Consider the following 21406-nt stretch of genomic DNA (forward strand, 5'->3'; position numbering starts at 1 on the left):
ATAGGTCTTTAAAGCAGGGCACACACTACTTTCGTAGAACGTAACAGTAAGGTTCCGACCAATCGTGTTGCTCGATTCTTACTTCTACGATTACAGACTGCCGAATTGAGCAATGCGATTGGTCGAAACCCTACTGTTACGTTCTACGAAAAGTGTGTGTGTGTGTGGTGTGTGTGTGTGTGTGTGTGTGTGTGTGTGTGTGGGTGGGTGGGTGGGTGGGTGGGTGGGTGGCCAGCACACACTTTTTCGTAACAGTAACAGTAGGATTTCGACCAATCGTGTTACTCGATTCGGGAACGTATGGCCGTACGTTTTCGAATCGAGCAACGTGATTGGTCGAAATCCTACTGTTACGTTCTACGGAAAGTGTGTGTGGCCAGCTTAATACAGGCGTTCTGCGTTCCGTCCGATCCGCTTCTGATATTGGTTCAGAGAATTCCGCACGGTTCAGTGGTTCGGTTCGTTCGGTTCCGTAATTAAATTCCGTTCAGTCGGTTCAGTTTCATTGGTTTCATTCAGTACGCTTCGAAGACCGGACCGTCTGGACCGCGGAAGTGCGAGGACTTTCGCGCGCGTGCCGCGTGCGAACGACGAATCTCTCTCGCGTGGTGCACGTCTCTCGTCTCACGGATCAGCAGATATGAAGTACATTCTGGTGACCGGCGGGGTGATCAGCGGCGTGGGTAAGGGTGTCATCGCCAGTTCGTTCGGCACCATCCTCAAGCACTGCAACATCCGCGTAACGTCCATCAAAATCGATCCCTACATTAACATCGACGCTGGAACCTTCTCGCCCTACGAGCACGGTGAGCATCAGCATCAGCGCGGCGCTGTGACGTCACAACGTCGTGAAAATCGGCGGGATATTCATGTAGCTCAATTTTCCGGAAAACTCACACCTCGGCGCCGATCCCAACAATTGCGGGGCGTTTTGATAATTCGAATCTTAGCCCTCTCCCCCTCCCCCCACCCGATTTCTCTCCTCATTATCGTCGCGATTTTTTTCGTTCGAATTATTTCTTAACGAGGAATTACTTAATTATTACATTTATTCGAAAACTATCGAAGAACCGCGAATCGATGAGGTTATATAAATTCGAATAGTTTCGCCGGCGCCGAAATCCCGTCCGTTCGCCCCTGGTCTTTTCGGCGCCGACGACAAAGAAAACGGGATCAATTTGCCATCCGAATGGAATGATCTGACTTGTGGTTGTGTGATAAAGCGCGAAAATCGGCCGATCGAACGCCGCGACGCGGCGATCCTCTTGTGGCGGTAAAATTTCCAGCCAGTGAGCCATGTGCCGCGTGCCGCGTCGCCATTTTCTACGCTTGTGTCGCTGTTGTCACGTTGTTCGACGTGATTAAAGCCCGTCCAGACGGACAACCGCAAACCGCATGCAATGACGCATGGAACGTAACGCAGATAGAAAGATTCTTGATTTTAGGTTCGATTCGCGTGTCTCCATTCCTGCGCTTTACAGAAACGTCTTTGGAGCGACTCGGATTAAACTCCGATTAACTTTAATCAGCGATTAATGTCCATTTCTGCCAATGCCGATTAACTTTAATCTCGGCTTAACTTACTTTTTATTCTTTTCTAGTTTTATCCCGGCCTACAATAGGTGTTTTAAGCCTTAAGAAATTGATCAATCACAGACGAATTTGAGCAGAATAATCGACTGTGATTGGTCAATTTCTTAGAGCTTAGGACTTAACACCCATTATTGTAGACCTGGACTTATGTTTATTTCTATCAACGTAGATTAACCCTCAGTTACCTCACCTGGATCTGAGAGACCCTGCACATTGTTGAAACGTGCAGGGTCTTTAAAACGTTCATAAAACCCTTGTATCTTTTTTTTAGTCAATACTGCGTCAACTTGAAAAAAAGCAATCTTTTTCGCTTTTTCAGAAAAACACGTCTTTCTTTTTTTTTTTTTTTAATAACATTTACATTTTTTAACTTGAAATAATCTAACTTGCACAGTCTTGTAGATCTTTAAAAGACGCATCGAATAAAATAAAAAGACTTGAAATTGATGCATTTGTCTTAAAGATACAAGCTATAGAGAAAACGACAGGGGTCTCTCAGACCCTGGTGAGGTAATATCGGGGTGTAAAAACGTAAGGTAACTGAGGGTTAACTTAATCTCGATTTAACTAACTTACTTTTTATCTTTTTCTAATTTTCAAAACTAAGAAAAGATACTTTCAAGTAAGTTAAACCGAGATTAAAGTTAATCTACGTTGGTAGAAATAAACATTAGTAAAAGATAAAAAGTAAATTAAATCGAGATTAAAGTTAATCCACATTGGTATTATAGAAATGGACTTTAATTCAAACGGCGGAATCCGACCGAAACAAAATTTCTAATCTGATCCTCTTTCCATATGTCGAAGAATGTACCAAGGAAGAAGATTAATAGTTCCATCCATGTTAACGAAATAATATTGCTTGATAAGTTAATCGTCAATTATATGAATCGGAGTTAGGTCCAAGTCACTCCCGGACTCTTTCCGGTTGCATCTCCGGTGCTCAATCACCGCAGTAGAATGATTTAGCTGACGAGTTAGCGAATCTCGTTATCGCTTTCTAAATTTATTTGTTTCATCCGCAAAAATGTAAATGGGAAGCGGAAATTTAAATTACGATATTGTTATCTTGATAATGTCGCCTGCATGCGAAGAATCCGTTATACTTTTTAATGTTTATGTAATAAACAATTTTTGTTAGAATCAAAAGGTATGAGGCTTACCTTTAAAATCATGTTTTATTTGTGTGACTATATTATCGTTTATTAAATATTTTTCTGCAAAATATATCAGATATCGTCAAGTTGATCAATAACTAGGACATCATTACTAAATTAAATAAACTCATATTTAAATCTTGAAGAAAAATGCGAAAAATCTAAATTAAAAGAAAAAAAGCTAAAGGGAATAGCACAATTAGGAAAGGACCTCGCACACATCACATGGAAAAATGGCCTTTCGTCGAATTTGCTGAAATTGTAGTATGAATAGAATGATGTAGTTTATGATGTCCTGATCAAAAGTCCCAATGGGCCCGAGGTAAAAAAATGGACAGTTTCCGAGATACGGGGGGTCAAAGGTCAATAATAGTGCCTCATTCGAAAATTCTATTCTTTGTGTATATCCCTCGGTATATCCGTATATGAGCAGTATTGTTGTGTGCGTATGTGCCATTCTGCGCGCGCGCGCGCGCGCGCGCGCGCGCGCGCGTGTGTGTGTGTGTGTGTGTGTGTGTGTGTGTGTGTGTGTGTGTGTGTGTGTGTGTGTGTGTGTGTGTGTGTGTGTGTGTGTGTGTGTGTGTGTGTGTGTGGGTGTGTGTGTGTGTGTGTGTGTGTGTGTGTGTGTGTGTGTGTGTGTGTGTGTGTGTGTGTGTGTGTGTGTGTGTGTGTGTGTGTGTGTGTGTGTGTGTGTGTGTGTGTGTGTGTGTGTGTGTGTGTGTGTGTGTGTGTGTGTGTGTGAACGTAGCTTCGTAATACACACAAAGAATAGAATTTTCGAATAAGGCACTATATTATTGAACTTTGACCACCCCCCCTCCCCGTATCTCGGAAACTGTCCATTTTTTTACCTTGGACTCATTGGGACTTTTGATCAGGATGTTATGAACTATATCATACTACAATTTCAGCAAATTCGACTGGAAGCCATTTTTCATATGATTGACCTTTGACCCTTCCCCCCCCCCCCGTATCTCGGAAACTGTCCATTTTTTTATCTCGGACTTATTGAAACTTTCGACAGAACGTTATGAATTACATCATACTACAATTTCAGCAAATTCGACGGGAGGCCATTTTTCCAATGCCCATGTGATGTGTGCGGGGTCCTTTACACGTTAAAGTTTATATGTATAAAGATTTTTTGTTAAAATCAAAAATAAGGTTTACATTTAAAATTATGTTTCATTTATGTGATTATCTTATTGTCAAATCAAATATTTTCTAAAAAATTAGATATCTTTAAATTGACTACGATTAGGATAAGATTATTACTGATGAATTATTTGTCCTAACTAAAAGTATTATATAATATGTTCAGGATAGTCTTCTTGATACATGTTATTCTAATTGTTAAAGTACAATTACACTAGTTCACAAATTTATACGGAATTGATGGTAGAAGAAAACTCGTTCCTTAATTTTATTAAAAAAAAATGATTTAATATATATATAAATCTTTCTTCTACAATAACTGCACGCTCGCGATTACTCGGCCGGGCCGTTTTATCACGTTGCTGGCCAACGACCGTCTCCCTTACATCTTTGTTCCAATGATATTTCTCAAGTCGATGAGATTAAAGAAATAAATATACTCGTCAGATCTTGTAAACAAATTAAAAGTCTAACGATATTTTCTCCAACAAAATTTCTATTTTATTTATTTTTTATTTTATATATATATATATATATATATATATATATATATATATATATTTATTTTTGCTCAATCAGCTAAAGCCAATAAATTTTTAAAGCTATAGATTTATAACATACATTTTGAAGGAAAGAGATATCCACATCTTATTTAATTTTTTTTTAAGTATAAAATATAAGATATTAAAATAAATTGAAATATATTTAAAACATCTTAGGCTATATATATATATATATATATATATATATTGGCAATACAAATGAATTATGACTATAAATAGAATTATGGAGACTTATATCAGTTATAGAGGCTCGTTATCAAGGATAGCGGGATAAAAACATGATGGGTAATTATTGTTGGTCTTTTCCAAGAGAAACGGACCCAAAAGCTTATAGGTAAAAGACTCGTACAAAACATTTTTAATATCTTGAATTATAAATGAAATTATTGCAAACATAAAATGTTGTATATTCTTTAATTTTTACACTGTTACTTCTTTTACTACTGAAATTGTGGTACTTGCTATTTATTGCAACATTTTGAAATTGCAATAGTAGCATTTCTAGACCTGTAGAAATTTTTTGGTTGGTATATTCGTATTCAGAGCAATAAAAGCAATAGGAAACAGCCCTTTTGGTCATGCGCAAAAACGCTGTAAACTATGCATTATGAACGTTTATGCTGGTATAGTTATGTTTGCCACTTGTTAAGAATGGTCTCCAATTTCCAATGAAACATGATGCTTATCGTCTATCTCATTGTTCAAGCAGTTATCCAGTAGGTATTCCTGGAAGGAAAACATTCTTATGTTACTGGTTTCTTGTAGACGCATCCGCTTTTGTTTCTGCACCTTTGCTGTCTTTCTCTTCGTGAATGTGCATTCTCTCCTTTCTGTGAAACAGGTGAAGTTTATGTACTCGACGATGGCGGGGAGGTGGATCTGGATTTAGGCAATTACGAACGTTTCCTGGACATCACTCTTCACAAGGACAATAACATAACGACGGGACAAATTTATCAGTACGTTATTACGAAGGAGAGACGAGGAGACTACTTAGGCAAAACAGTACAAGGTTACAAGTCTATTTATAATATTGTAGATGTCTAATGAGTACGATGAGTTATATAAGCTAATGAAAAGCAATATTTCGTTTCTTATTGTTAGTGGTGCCCCATATCACCGATGCTATTCAGGAATGGGTGGAAAAAATCGCGAATCAATCTGTAACAAAAGATGGAGCTATACCAGAGGTATAGTTAATAATACATCAAATTATTATTAATATTATTATGTACAATTAGATAATGGCACAAGATTATTTAGATTTACGAATATAAATTTTAATAATATTCTTTAAATAATTTTTATACGTATAAATTCATAATAATACAATTATTTTAATTGCATGTTAATAATTTTATAGGTGTGCATAGTGGAATTAGGAGGCACAATAGGGGATATAGAGGGAATGCCGTTTGTAGAAGCATTCAGACAATTTCAATTTAGAGTGAACAGGGAAAACTTTTGCGTGGCCCATGTGTCTTTAGTGCCGCAGGTAACTGTTCCATGCTTTATGATTTTTACATTTCCATATAAATATCTCTTTTACAAGTCTGTTCAATGATAAGTGCACGAATAATTTTTACAAAACTTCGTGAGTGATTTTTACGGGAACAACTTCCTCTGAACAATTACACTGGTCGACATATCAAATGCGGAATGCGGATTGGGTTTTTCGAGTCGTTTCCTGTAAATTTTTTACCACTGAATCCGAATTTGTCATTTTTCTATCACATCTGGTTTTTGAAAAAAATTGAGGATATATAATCAAATGCGCAAAAAAACATAGGTCATTTTTTGACAAATGACAAAATAGGTGATGAACCTGATGTGATAGAAAAATTTCACTGATAGATTCGATTTCAGCGGCCAAAAATTTACGGGAAATCGACTCGAGAAATACAATCCACATCTGGTATGTGTTACCAATCAGTGTTATAGAAATATGAATATCTTTTAGCCAAAATCGACGGGTGAACACAAGACCAAGCCGACGCAATCTAGTGTCAGAGAGCTACGAGGATTAGGTTTGTCGCCCGATCTTATAGTCTGTAGGTCGGAAAACCCCATTGGCAATTCCGTCAAAGAGAAAATTTCAAATTTCTGCCATGTGGCCCCGGAGCAGGTAATCATTAAAAAATATATATCTTAGTATTACAATATTGTTGCAGTATATATATTGTTATGAAAACATTAATGATTAACGTATCTTTAAATTTTACAATTCGGCCAGGTTATAACTATTCACGATTTAACATCTATATATCGAGTGCCGCTTCTTATGGAATATCAAGGTGTCATAGAGTTCCTCAATGATCGATTGCAACTGAATATCGGAATGGCGCGTCCGCGTTGCTTTATGCGAAAATGGCGGGATCTAGCTGAACGCGTGGATCATTTGCGGAAAGATGTTAACATCGCTCTAGTGGGTAAATACACGAAACTCGAGGACTCCTATGCCTCCGTTACGAAAGCGTTGCAACATGCTTCCATTGAGGCCGGATATAAATTGAACTTGACGGTAGAGTGTCGCAATTATTAAAAGTATATTGTATTCATGCTATGCACGCTACGCACGCATGATTATATATATTGGGTTATTATTACAGTTTATAGAAGCTGCTAATTTAGAACAAACTACAAAATCGGAGAATCCAGTACTATACCACGAAGCTTGGCAACAGCTCTGCAAGAGCAAGTAAATATGTTTCAATATAATATTATTATATTCTACTTCTCAATATATTCATAATTCTTGATCATATAAGATTATATAATTTTCGATAGAAAATTAAAATGAATTTGTTGCATCTAGCGGCGTTATTGTACCGGGTGGGTTTGGAAAAAGAGGAATGGAGGGAAAGATGGAAGCTTGCAAATGGTGCAGAGAGAATGATAAGCCGTTCCTTGGGATTTGTTTGGGCTTGCAAGCGGCGGTCATTGAATTTGCGCGAAATGTCTTAAATCTTGTAACGGCGAATACCACAGAGATCGATCCGGATACTAATAGTCCCGTAGTGATAGATATGCCGGAGCACACTCAAGGTATGATGGGTGGAACGATGAGGCTGGGCAAAAGACAAACACGATTCTACAACAATAATTCTATTTTAAGTAAGTAACAAGATTTGTTGAGATCGTATGAGTTAAATTTTCTTTTCTCCAGCGATATTTTTAATTTATAACTGTTTATTCTTCAGAGAAATTGTATGATAATAACGATGTTATAGAAGAAAGGCATAGGCATAGGTATGAGATAAATCCAGATTACGTCAATGATTTAGAAGCAGCTGGTTTAAAATTCGTAGGTGAGTTAGATCGCATCTCTTAATAAAATTATAATCTTTTGCGTTAAATATAATGCGCGATTAGTGGTAAATAATTAAAGTAATATGAAGCAATCAAACATTCTTATAGGTCGTGACGATGAAAATATACGAATGGAAATTGCCGAATTGGAAGGACATAGTTATTATGTAGCTACTCAATTTCATCCTGAATATCTATCGAGGCCGTTGAAACCGTCACCGCCATTTCTCGGTTTAATTTTAGCCAGTGTTGGCAAACTGAAGCAGTACTTAGCGCGAGGATGTAAATTTTCACCACGTCAACTGAGCGATAATGAGTCAGGTAACGAGTCAGACAATGAAGGGAAGATAAAAATTAATGTATATTAAATACACACACACACACACACACACACACACACACACACACGTATGTGTGTGGGTGTGTGTGCATGTGTGTGTGTGTGTGTGTGTGTAAAGTGATTGAGGAAGAATCGGCAATATTCTGTGATAGTATTGACGACGTTTACGCCACCTTCTTTGGTACAACACTGTCAGAGAACGAGACGTAAGCGTCGTAATCGTAGACGTAGGTTAAAACAGAGAAAAACATAGACGTAAGGCCGGCTAAGAATTGCACATTTGTTGTCAGTTTTTCTTTCATTTCTATCCCTCCTTACGCATGGTGCCCTTTTCACGTTATGACTAGAATATCTCGATAACCGTTAGGCATAGGACCCATGTTCATATGACTCTTTTTGCTTATAATCATCAATACTATCACCTTCTGGACATTGCAGATTCCTCCTCAAGCACCCTGTATACATGTTTAATATACGATCCAGCAAATACCATAGTTCAGCATCAAATTAAAGGAGATACGGCAAAAATGTTAGTGAAGTTAGCCACGGGCGAACAAAGACTAATTACGTTTGACATACCGAACGAGGACTGCACGGTACGTGATCTATGGGATCAGGTACGTGCAACCATACACAGGCGATTGAATATTTTATCACCTGATGAAGTCAGGATACGAGTCTCCTTGGTGGACGATCCCGAATCGGACATAAACTACGTAGTGGAGGCAGGTGGATGGATGCAGTGGCGTGCAAAGAGAGTTGGCCGCTCGCGTGCAAAAATATAATTTCGTCGCCCCAATAAAGTGTGCATACATTTTATGCAAAATATATATTAATAAATAATAGAGATAGACGAAATTCATACAATTAATAAACTCCAACAAATTACAATAAACTTTTATATTTTATTATATTAATATTTTATTATTACAAAATAATCAATATTAAAAATCAATATTACAAAACAGTTTTTACGAGCTTTTTGCAATGCAAATTCTGATATTAAATCGTATATTCATTTTATCCATTTTCGTTTTCTATAGATATTATTGATAAATTTTCGGGTCGTTTCTGCAGCACTGTGGATCGTAGAGAATTTTTATAATTTTTAATTTTGTAAAAGAGCGTTTGCTCGACGATACTGGAAGTGTCAATAATATTCTTGTAGCAATAAATATATTTGGAAATGTTACTTGTAGATTATTTTCAAGTATATATCACAAAATATTGAGGTTCCACTAAATGTTTATTTAATTTAAAATCTAATTTTAAAGATTGAATTCCATGATATAAATCAGTTCCATCAATATCTGATTCACTTTGTTTCTTATCAAAAAGTTTCAATTCTAAGTTTTTACAATATGTTAATAATAGTTCATCAGAGATAACTTTAAAATGTACTTTTGATTCCCATATTGCTTTATCTGTATTTTCATAATCGAAGTTTTTTGTCTTTTTTCTACGTTTTACATTTTTTACTGGAGTAAAATTAGGTTCTATCTCTAATTTCTTTGCCAAATCACTTGCAGCAATGAGTATATTTTTTAAAATTTTCATTAATACGACACTTCTTTAAAAAATCGATTAAATTGTTTAAAAATGTAAGAGATTCTTTTTTGTGTATTGCTGGATTTTGTAATATTTTGCTAACAATATTAATTTCAAATAAAATATTGTACTAAACTATAACAGAACATAAAAATTTGAAACTTGGTATTTTTTTAATAGTAATGAATATGCTATATGTGACAAGTTTTAAAGTTTTGAGATTTATCACTTGAAACTTCATGAGGAGCATAATAAATTTGAATAATATGTGATAAAGTTTTTATAGTTTCTATAAAAAAAAATCTATCTTACTGCACCATCTTGTATAACTCAAAGACTTTAATTTAAAGTATTGTCCATCTTTTAATAGAAAAAGAAAAAAAACATTTCCTGTACTAAATCAAAATAATTTATTGTTTCGTGAAATGCTTGCTGAAACAATTAATGACAAGATTTAAACTATGTGCTGAACATGGCTACATGGTACAGAATTGTGTTCGTGATCAGTTGGCAAAAGTTCTTGTACTGGTGTGAAATGATACGAGTACCTGTTATCAGCTTGCAATGTTCTCCAAACCATATTTCGGGATAGCTGTAGCTATGGCTTGTTGTAGGATCATTATTAAACATCATCTAACGGCATATTACTTATGTACATACGATGTCACTTATTCAACACATTCTAATTTTTGCTATAACTTTCTAATAAAGCATTTTAGGACCTATGTTTATATAACATTTTTTTTCTCATTTCTGCTCATAGAACATTCTACTAAAATTTGTCCGGAAAAACTTAGGATACCCTGTATATATACAAATTAATAAAAAATAAAGTAGATATAATTTAAAAACATATTAAGATACATCAATTTTAAGATATTTTAATTAAATATAAAAATTAATAATTAAAAAATAAGAAAATTAATGATAAATGTGTGTAAATAAAAAAATGTACTATATTTTTTTAAATATAATTATATGACGTATAACAGCAACAAAGAAAGATAGATTTAGTCTTAGTTTGCATGAAAATTCTATGATTAATGTGTTTGAATGAATTGTTACAGATGACGATTACGTGATAGAAGAAATGACGAAACAGCATCTATCTGGTAGTGCAAGTAGGAGCGGTAGCAGTACATCGGGGCTTAACGATTAGAAAGCAGCTTTATTTCATTTTGTTTTATTTTATTCCATAATTTTATTATACCATAGTCTGATCCATCACACTTTTATCTGATCTTTCCTTGTTGATTGGCTTAGTTTACATCGACCGTTTAGTACGCCAAGTATTCGGACTAAATCCATTGATACGATCGATGTAAACGACGGCGTACCGTATCAGAATAGTAGGTCTAGTTTACATCGATCTCTTGATACACGTATCAAATAGTATATTTGTGCTGATCAGTCAATGATTAAACTACAAATTTACTAGTTATTTACTATTTAATACGTGTATATCAAGTGATTGGTGTAAACTAGGCCAAATATGACTTAATACGGTTGATGTAAATCGGCCGTATTTAACGCTTATGGCCGCGCGGGCAAGCGTTTCCGTAACCTGTGTGCAGAAGCCCTTAGTCCGCACCAGCTTGATACCCGTATTAAAAGTATCTACGGTGTAAACTAAGCCAATATCATAATTCACAATTAAAAGCTAAACATACGCGCATGATAAACTAATCGTAAGATGAACAAACATGCGTGATAAACTTGTTTGGCTAATATATATTTTACAAAAAAAATGAAATGTTTGTCTATGTACATCTAAAATGTGAAATTTATTAAATATTATATAAGTTTTATATTTTGTAATAAATTGTATTACATTTGAATAAAAAAAATGTTACATACTGAACATCAAAAAGTACTCCCTTCTGGAATTATTTATAACTTGCAGAAATATAGGCAGTTATAAAAATTAAAAACGAAATTTTTTTTAATTATATAGCGATTAGAATATTTTAAATACTTATTAGAAAATAATTGCCTTTTAATGCCTTTTATATTTGAGAAATATGCAAATCCCGATTTCCAGAGGAAAAAAAAGTATAGCTAAAATTTCATAAATTTTTAAATCTATACTTTTTCACGAAAAAGTTTGTATAATATAGGCTGCGGTCCACTTGATGCTACAAATGCTTCGAAGCATTCCTCTTCTCTTTTCTTTCAATGAAGAAAGAATTTAAGGAGAAGAAGAAGAACGCTCTAAAGCATTTGTAGCGTCAAGTGGACCGCAGCCATATTCTTGTAAGGTTAAATGAAAGCCGATTCGTCGGCATTGGACCTGATCACATTTTATTGGTCAGGATCAGGAATTTCACGCGACGTACTTATGCCCGTATCACACTAGCGATTGGCGATTGCGTCTACGTTTGCGTTTACGTCTCTTGACCAATCAGAAAGTAGCTGCTGGCGATTGCGATTTGCGATTTCCGTTCTGATTGGTCAAAAGACGTAGACGTGAACGTAAACGCAATCGCCAATCGCCTAGTGTGATACGGGCATTACAACACACTTACCTTTCTTTGCTGTTGACGTTCTATGGCACGGTTCTTTACAAAGTATTTTCCCGCCAAGTGTAATGTTTTTAGGTTTGAGTGTGGGTTTGAGCTTGACGGCTTGTGTGGGCTTGTGTGACGATTCTCGATTCGCCAGCTCTGTTACAAAAGTAGGAACGTTCTAGCTACATCGAGCATCTTATAATAATATAGAAGGAGAATTTCTTTCGCGGCGGAAAGCGTATCGTAAACAACAACATGGTAAACTTTCAAGAATTATTGTTTCATTACTGACGCATATCACGCATGTATACACGTGCGCATAGAAACCAATACAACAGCACGACATAATTATACGTGAGATGCAAGTAAAAAGAGATAATTACAAGTATAATATATATTACGTCTGACAATCATATAAATATATATTATTATGTATATAAAAATTTTGTAAACATGCGTGTATGTAACAATACACATTTATAGTTATATAGGCTGCGGTCCACTTGACGCTACAAATGCTTTGGAGCGTTCTTCTTCTCCTTCTTTCTTCATTGAAAGAAAAGAGAAGAGAAATGCTTCGAAGCATTTGTAGCGTCAAGTGGACCGCAGCCATAGTCTCAACATATATATGTATTGAATGCATTAAATAATAATATGATTTACTAGATTTTATAATTAAGAAAAATGAAGTATGTGTAACATTTTATTTCATGTACACACAAGAGTCAAATAAGTTCTCCTATACATTCTGAACGACACACCGATGCAATGAGCCAACAAACTTCTCCTGCACCTGATATAGATGAGCCGTTTGAGGATGAATCCGATTTACTTGATGGAGAAAATAATGCTAATAATGAGGAAGAAGAGGGAGAGGAATTATTCGGAGACAATATGGAGGCGTAAGGATGTTACATTTCTAAAGTGTCCATTTTTATAAACTAACTTACAATAAATATACATCAACATTCGATATCTAACAGACAAATGTTAAAAAGCGTTACTTGAAAGAGTAATATATATCTAGTTTTATTATTTTGTGTGTGAGAGAGAAATACTCAATAATAGCAATAAAATTATATTTTTAACAATAATAATAAAATTATAATGTTGTTATGACAGGGATTATCGGCCTATGTCAGGACTGGACAGATATGATCCCAATTTATTGGATGACGAAGAATACTCAGAGCTGTCTCAGGGCGACCGTGTAGCCGCGGAAATAGAAATGCGAAGAAGAGATCGTGCGGCTGGTATCATAAGGGATGACCGCGATCTTCTTTATGGTAATTTTATTTTATCATTTATTGATATCTAAAGATAGAAAACCATTTGTATATACAATTAATTTAATTCTGATATATTAATCTGTAAAATTCTAAAATTATATTTACAAAAATATTGAATATCTTTACACAGATATTTTCCTTTGTGTTTTTAGATGAAACTGACGAAGAAGACGTGCAGGCACGCAGACGTCGTATGGCTGAAAAGGCTGCCACTGGCATATTAGAAGATGCAGAAGTAAGAATCTCTCGACCATCCCACATAAAGGTATCTTTTTAAATAATAATTTAAATAACGAGCGCCATTCGTTGTTTCAGATGATCGAATCTATCGAAAACTTAGAAGATACTAAAGGACACTCGGTAAAGGAATGGGTAATGATGCTAGGACCACGAACGGAAATTTCGAACCGCTTTAAAAATTTCCTTCGCAACCATACAAATTCCAAAGGACAATACATGTATAAAGAGCGTATTCGCCATATGTGTGAGAATAATCAGGTATACAGCGAATCTGTTATATAATTCTAACATAATAAAAGCTTTAATTTAAAAAATATATATTTTATCTTTCATTGATTTAATTAATTTTTTATGATACTTTAGAATTATAGAATTATTTTATTTTATACCTTGTGTTACAATCTTTTATATTTATACATGTGAGATTTTCTTATTTTTAAAGAGAAAATATTTTTGTTTCAAAGTTTTATATTTATTTTTTGTTTAACCGTTTTTATTTCATAGGAGATTTTTATGTTTATTTTAATAGCACAGTTTCGTAGTGGAATTTCCAATTCTCGCCAGTAAGGAACATGTTTTGGCCTATTTTTTACCAGAAGCACCATTCCAAATGCTCGAGATATTTGACGAAGTGGCGAAGGAATTGGTGCTTACAATTTTTCCCAGTTATGAGAGAGTCACGTCGGAAATTCATGTGAGAATATCGGAATTGCCGTTGATTGAAGAATTACGCACGTTCAGGTAAGGATCCATACTTGATGCACATCATTTAATTTATATCATTTTATCAAACTTGTAATTTTAACAATATAAATCGAACATGTATAAAATTATATCACTTCTACTTTGTTACAATAGAAAACTTCACTTGAATCAATTGGTTCGAACTCTTGGAGTTGTAACGGCGACTACGGGTGTCCTGCCGCAATTATCAATAGTGAAGTACGATTGTACGAAATGTAACTACGTTCTCGGACCGTTTGTCCAATCTCAAAACACAGAAGTTAAGCCAGGCTCTTGTCCCGAGTGTCAGAGTGTCGGTCCATTCACGGTAAGCTGAAGAATTCTACGTTTAATTGTTACATCTAATTATTTAAAAATAATCGCTTTTATATACATTGAATATTTCGCGTGTTTTAGATTAATATGGAGCAAACTATATATAGAAATTACCAAAAGATAACAATACAAGAATCCCCAGGTAGAATACCCGCTGGCAGAATACCGCGCAGCAAAGATTGCATTCTGCTGTCCGATCTTTGCGATCGTTGTAAACCAGGAGACGAGATAGACGTTACAGCTGTTTATACCAATAATTACGACGGTTCTTTGAATACTGAACAGGTAAGATTAAATTTTGTACATATTGTTACGCCTCCGCGCTGAGACTCAAACCGAATCGAGCTGCATTCAACTTTCAAGTAAAAATCGCGAAGCGTTGTCCGTGACAACGGGTAGTTGTTGATAAACAGATGTTATTTATTGTTATGGTGATTCAGAGCTGAGATGTTGAGCCATATAGACGTGCAGCTTTGTGCTCCTCTGTATTTATCGTCGAATAAATTCATTCTTTCTCATAAGCCGAGTTATTTCTGCGGGTTCCGAAACGCGCGAGCGTGGACGTGAGTGCGACACGCGATTAAGTTCTGGGCGCAACATTTTGGGAGCTCGTCTGGGATCGCGTGTGAATTATGGTCAAGACAACGGCAACGAGGAAAAAGCCTCGAGCGGAGACAGCGACTTTGCTTCAGGAAATGCGGCAGCTGCGTGAGGAACAGGCACGGAGGGAATTTGCGCTTACTAACACCTTAGTTCACTTCATGGGAAGATTTCGACTGCAAATTAAAAGAAGACTGCCTCTCCCACGGTTTTTGATCTGTGGTTTTCCCGTGGGACCGGAGGGCAAATATCGAGGCAAGAACATGGAGAGTCTCTTGAGACAAAGAATCCACAGAAAATTATCTTCCCCCTTGCCCCTTGCCCAAAGATCTTCGAGGAAGAACGACGTTCCGAAGAGGAGAACGACGACTTCTGAAGACTCATGTGAAGGAAAAAGAGAAATCTGCGTTGAGTGAGTCCGAACAATGGGATCTCTGCGAGGGAGTAGTTGAGAGGTTGCCCTGGAGTCGACATGGAGGAAGTCTGGTCTACTCTCTCAGAAAGAGATGCCGACTGGAGACCTGCCTTGGAATCTGCTCCCTACGAAAAAGAGGACGTAGGCTTCCTTCAGGCAGATTGACCGAAAAAAGGACGGAGTCCAGTAATCTGTAGCAGCAGCTCAAGGTAGAGCAAGAAGCCGTCTTGGTGTTCTGGAATCTGCACTGAGAAGAGGATCCTGCCAGTGCCAAGGGACTGTCTGAGTTGATTGTCAGGATAACAATCTAGAAGAGGGAAGGCGGTGTTACGCCCGTACTGAGACACCCGATAGATTCGAGCCGAATTGAACTGCTTTCAAGTAGAAGTCATGATAATTCAGAGCTGAGATATCAAACCGTGTGAATGTGCAGCTTTGTGCTCCTCTGTATCTATTGTCAAATAAATAAATTCTTTCTTGCAAACCGAGTCTAGTTATTTTCGCTAGGATTCCACAGCGCGCGAGTGTGAGGAGTGTATGCGACACGCGAATGAGTCCCGGGCGTAATAATATTAATTAATTATATTTCCTCGCATGACGTTCGTCATATTTTTAATTACCACCGTTTCGCGGCATGTATTTTGCAAGAGTAGTTTTTTACGGGGATAAAGTTTTAATTACATCTCTTTTGTATTACAGGGGTTCCCGGTATTCTCCACAGTACTATTAGCTAATCATTTATTTGTCAAAGATTCGAAAGAAATTGTAGACTCGCTGACGGAAGAGGACATCTCAAGTATACTCGCTCTGAGTAAAGATCAACGTATCGCGGATCGCATAGTCACGAGTATCGCACCTTCGATTTATGGCCATGAAAATATCAAGAGAGCCTTGGCGCTGGCGATATTCGGTGGCGAGCCGAAGAATCCAGGTAGTTATCTCTTCTTCGAATTATCTTCTCAGTTTATGCATTTTCTCTTCTATTATTTGCATTTGTTGCGATGTACAGGTAAGAACCACCCGCTTCGCGGTGATATAAACGTTCTGCTGTGCGGAGATCCTGGCACCGCTAAATCGCAGTTTTTGAAGTACGTAGAGAAAGCGGCACCGAGAGTTGTCTTCACCACAGGCCAAGGCGCTTCAGCCGTTGGTTTGACCGCTTACGTTAGGAGATCACCGATCAGCAGAGAATGGACCTTGGAAGCCGGGGCTTTGGTCCTCGCCGATCACGGAATATGTCTCATCGATGAGTTCGATAAAGTACGAATTTATATAATTTGTATAACTAGTAACGTATTGATAATACTAAGTATCGTATTTTTATATTATCAATAATTATTGTTAGAAAAAGAGAGAGTAATTAGTATTTATATTAATATCTATATGGAGGGATAAAAGTCATAGTGGTGTAAGTCAAATTTTTTTAAATATTTTCTTGCGTGCATAGATGCAATCTATACAATATATAAATTGCATCTATGCACACGAAAAAAACATTTTTAAAAATTTGAATTACACCACTGTGGTTTTTACCCCTCTATATATAGATTACTTATATGTAGTATCAAAATTACATACACATCTGTAATTTACGTTATAAATTTAATATTATTTGATAAGTATATATATATATATATATATATATATATATATATATAATGATATAGTTATTAGAAGCAATTACAATGTAATTTTTATTTTTCCTAGATGAATGATCAGGACAGAACGTCTATCCACGAAGCTATGGAGCAGCAGAGTATTTCTATTTCGAAGGCCGGTATCGTTACGTCTCTTCACGCCAGATGCGCAGTGATAGCCGCATCTAATCCTATCGGTGGTCGATACGATCCTAGTATGACCTTTGCGGAAAATGTATGTACTTTTAGAATTCTTTAATTTTGCATTTTCACAAAATCGTAACTCGTAAATGAAATTGTAAGTTTGAAATATATACGATCATGGTAATATAAAACTGTAGAATTATAGTATTATAAAATTAGAATTTTTCTTAAAATTGTGAAATTACGAACAAGTAGAACATCGTAATTATGTATACATTAAGTATTAAATTTATATACAGGTAGATCTATCAGAGCCGATTCTCTCACGATTTGACGTATTGTGCATAGTCAAGGACGAGATTGATCCTATGCAGGATCGTCATCTGGCCAAGTTCGTCGTAAATTCGCACATCAAGCATCATCCGACGGATAGTGCGGAGAGATCGGAGAGGACGCAAGCTATAGTGTTGGATCCCGCCACGCAAGGTCTGTGCATTCCACAAGACCTTCTAAAAAAATACATCGTTTACGCGAAGCAGAACGTACATCCAAAGCTGACCAACATCGATCAAGACAAAGTGTCGAAACTATATAGCCAATTGCGACAGGAAAGCTTGGTGAGCCAGTAAAACAAGAATGTCAACTATCAATATATGTTCTTAAAAAAAAAAATTAATAAGAAAATATTAAATACTACTGAAAAAAAGATTTTGCTGCGTCGCAATATTGTTTTTATCTCGTTATTACATTTTAGGCGACCGGAAGTTTGCCGATTACCGTGCGTCATATTGAAAGCACTATTCGTATGGCGGAGGCTAGCGCCAAGATGCATCTGAGGGATCACGTTCAGGAGAGTGATATGAATCTAGCTATTAGAATAATCCTCGACAGTTTTGTCGACACGCAGAAATATTCCGTTATGAAATCTATGCGTCAGGTATCTCTTCACTTCCATTTGTTCATTTACCCTTTCAATCTGCGTTTATTTTTGCTTGCAATCTTGAAGACTGCGTTTAATCCACATCTTGTTACAGACGTTCCAGAAATATCTATCGTACAAGAAAGATCACAGCGAACTCCTATATTACATACTACGACAAATCACATTGGATACTCTAGCATTTCAAAAAGCTTTGCACGGCGGACGAATCACGACCGTCGAGATCTCGGAGAAGGATCTGTTGGAACGGGTAATGCAAACGATTACGTTACATTTGATACGTACGGAAATAATATGAGGATCTAACACAAGTACATAACTAATTAAAAATTATGTCAAAATGGTTTGGACTGAAAAATTTCTTTATCTTGTCATAACTAGGTTAAAAAAATAGTTTACATAAGAATCTTATCTTACATTATTTAAATGTTCACACGACAACTTTCATTCATTTTTACATCCCCGTGTGGGAGATAAAGTGTTTCACGCTGATGCTAGTATTTTATGATTGCAGGCGAAGCAAATTCACATACATAATCTACTTCCGTTTTACGAGAGTGACATATTCAAGACGAACAATTTTGTTTACGAGCCAAGGAGGAAAGTAATAGTGCAGACTCTGCCTGAAGGTATCGAAGATTAATCCGAAGAAAAGCGGCGTTGTGTATTTTTTGCACATGTATTTGGATTATACGTAACAAACAGCGATGTTTTTTTTCTATCCCACACATAAACTTTTTGTATCGACACATTGACGTTGAGATGTCTGACAGAGCGCTGATTAACATCTTTTAATATCACTGTGTTGAATACTGTCACACGAATACGATCATTGCAATTCCGTCATTAAATATACTGTGTTTTTAATAAATCAACCCGTTATCGTTTCTATCATATATCTATATATGTGCGTACAGCAGTAAAAAATAATAGATTATATTTAAATATCAATTCTATACAATAACTAGTAATTGATTTTCACATTTACATTCCATATTAAGTTCTAAACCCTTTATGAAAAGAAATAACGTGATTACTCTTAACGCAATGCGAATTATCATAAAGTAACGTGAAGAAAATAGTCTCATATAGTAAGATATACATATGTCATACATACGTCATATAAAAGCTGAATAGCAGAAATGTAACAAGTCATCTTAACATGTAGTTAGATTATAAAACTAAAAAATAGAAAGTAATCATCAAAATTTCCATTTTAAGCAAGTATGTCTTACACTTAAAGGTTGAGGTAAAAATTATTTGTTGACAAATTACACGTGTACCTTGTACAAGAAGCATAAAGAATTTTGTCACAAGTATTCTACCGTCCGTCAGCTCTTTCCTCTCTCGAGTTATCCCGCTCGAAGGCAAAATGACATTGTGCTCAGGATAGGACGATGATTATTTTGTCAAAGGCGGGACAGAGCAATCGAAAGGAGATTTCTCCTCGATTCACCTTACAATGTACGTGCTATTTCTTTTTGTAGGAACCATAACTGCTGCTACTACTACTGCTGCTACGCCTGCTACTACTACTGCTAGACACACTGTCGCTAGAGTCCGATTCGCTGTCCGACGAGGAACTGCTGGTACTACTATCACTACTGCTCTCGCTGCTGGAGGAGCTCGAGGTGCTCGAACTGCTGGACTCTTCCTTCCTCATTTTCTTCCTGACATTATTCTTCTTCACTTTTTCATTTTTCTCCTGACTAAAACACAACACAATGCATTAATTTATTAGATCTATCGAGTTTATCCAGACTATGTTTAAGATATTTTACCTTGCATCAAGATCACATTTTCAAAAATACCTAGGGTCCGTTCCGTTTCACGCATGATGCGCGCATTTTCTATAGTAAACTTTACGTATGCAATAGATAAATGCGCACATATGCGTGAAACGGAACGGACCCCTAATATACGAGGGCTGTTTAAAAAGTTCCTGAACTTTGTCTTTATAATTGTTTGGGGTTTACTTACGACTCTTAAGGCCATTGCACGTAACAAAGTTTTAGTTTTAATCGTAAGGCCGTAAGAAAATAGACCAATCACACTCGATTATTCTTCAAGCACGAGGAGAATAATCGACTGTGATTGGTCTATTTCCTTACGGCCTTACAATTACAACTAAAACTTTGTTACGTGCAATAGCCTTTAGTCAGCTTAGTCAGAAGGAGATGAGCTGACTAAGTTGTAAGTTGAAAACATTATTGCCTAAAGTACTCTAGCTTGTTAAGTAAAATACCCTTAATCAAGATATATTGTCCTTCCTGGAAAGGATATATAATTCGATAGAAAACGTCCAGGGACGTTTGTGCGTTAATAAGAGGACTCAAACAACATACTTATCGTCATCCTCTTGCTTCTGCTGAAGAGCCTTTTTCAGCTGCGAGGTGCGAGAAGATCTGTGCAGGTACTTCCTCTTGCCTTTGCATTCGTAGCTCCAGTGTCCCATCTCCAGACATTTCTGGCATCGCACCCCCTGCGGATACGGGTCGCTGCAAACGCGAAGAGAAAAATTGGAGAGGAGTCGCTACAACAATACGTCCCTCGTTTCGTTGTGTCGTCGACACGTAAATATCTCAAGTTTACGGTTGGAAAATCTATTCCTCCGATCTCGCGAGACTATACGTCGAAAGTAACTTACGCTTTCTTCATCAGCTTTATCCCGTTCGAGTTCATGGTCGGTTCGTTCCCGACTCCTGCGTACTTAACCTCCAATAACCGCGTAACAAGGCCCGCAAGAAGTCTCGGAATTCTCGAATCCCCGGAACGCACGGTCGTAAATCACGTTTCGAGATCTCGCGTGCGGTCTCGTGTTTTGAACTTTATTAATTCACAGATTGTGATTAATTTGTTTACATGCCGAGAAATCGACGAACGCGGTTCTCAATGCGCGTCACCACGCGT

The 21406-nt window shown here is 36.5% G+C and overlaps 3 protein-coding genes and 1 long non-coding RNA gene across 5 annotated transcripts; 2 read left to right on the forward strand and 2 right to left on the reverse strand.

The window, feature by feature from the left end:
• Nucleotides 1-480: 480 nt before the first annotated feature.
• Nucleotides 481-11526, forward strand: LOC143898376 (CTP synthase-like). 2 transcript variants are annotated; one of them, XM_077407807.1, is made up of 11 exons: nt 481-806; nt 5310-5480; nt 5573-5658; nt 5832-5963; nt 6429-6593; nt 6702-6989; nt 7078-7166; nt 7284-7582; nt 7669-7776; nt 7886-8098; nt 10733-11526. In XM_077407807.1, exons 1-11 carry the CDS (start codon nt 641-643, stop codon nt 10822-10824), a joined length of 1809 nt encoding a protein of 602 aa, XP_077263933.1. In that variant the 5' UTR covers nt 481-640; the 3' UTR covers nt 10825-11526. The 2 variants fall into 2 exon arrangements, with proteins under 2 accessions (XP_077263933.1, XP_077263934.1); XM_077407808.1 differs by lacking the exon at nt 10733-11526 and adding an exon at nt 8556-9309 and having other exon boundaries at nt 485-806.
• On the reverse strand, nt 4458-8824 carry LOC143898377 (uncharacterized). Its single transcript, XR_013257186.1, has 2 exons — nt 8697-8824; nt 4458-5298 (listed from the first exon to the last, which is right to left on the reverse strand). It is a non-coding gene; the product is annotated as an uncharacterized LOC143898377 (long non-coding RNA).
• A 722-nt stretch (nt 11527-12248) lies between the features above and the next one.
• On the forward strand, nt 12249-19355 carry Mcm2 (DNA replication licensing factor Mcm2). Its single transcript, XM_077407939.1, has 15 exons — nt 12249-12430; nt 12896-13074; nt 13295-13458; nt 13614-13696; nt 13777-13959; nt 14231-14442; nt 14560-14752; nt 14842-15045; nt 16475-16706; nt 16785-17035; nt 17483-17647; nt 17856-18173; nt 18311-18493; nt 18591-18746; nt 19011-19355. Exons 1-15 carry the CDS (start codon nt 12428-12430, stop codon nt 19137-19139), a joined length of 2655 nt encoding a protein of 884 aa, XP_077264065.1. The 5' UTR covers nt 12249-12427; the 3' UTR covers nt 19140-19355.
• LOC143898460 (uncharacterized) lies at nt 19090-21401 on the reverse strand. The gene is made up of 3 exons (XM_077407967.1): nt 21144-21401; nt 20842-20994; nt 19090-20205 (listed from the first exon to the last, which is right to left on the reverse strand). Exons 1-3 carry the CDS (start codon nt 21176-21178, stop codon nt 19968-19970), a joined length of 426 nt encoding a protein of 141 aa, XP_077264093.1. The 5' UTR covers nt 21179-21401; the 3' UTR covers nt 19090-19967.
• Between the last annotated feature and the right edge of the window lie 5 nt (nt 21402-21406).

This window comes from Temnothorax americanus, unplaced genomic scaffold (assembly GCF_048541705.1).
Source record: "Temnothorax americanus isolate GAGA-0224 unplaced genomic scaffold, ASM4854170v1 Scaffold23, whole genome shotgun sequence".
Lineage (NCBI taxonomy): Eukaryota > Metazoa > Arthropoda > Insecta > Hymenoptera > Formicidae > Temnothorax > Temnothorax americanus.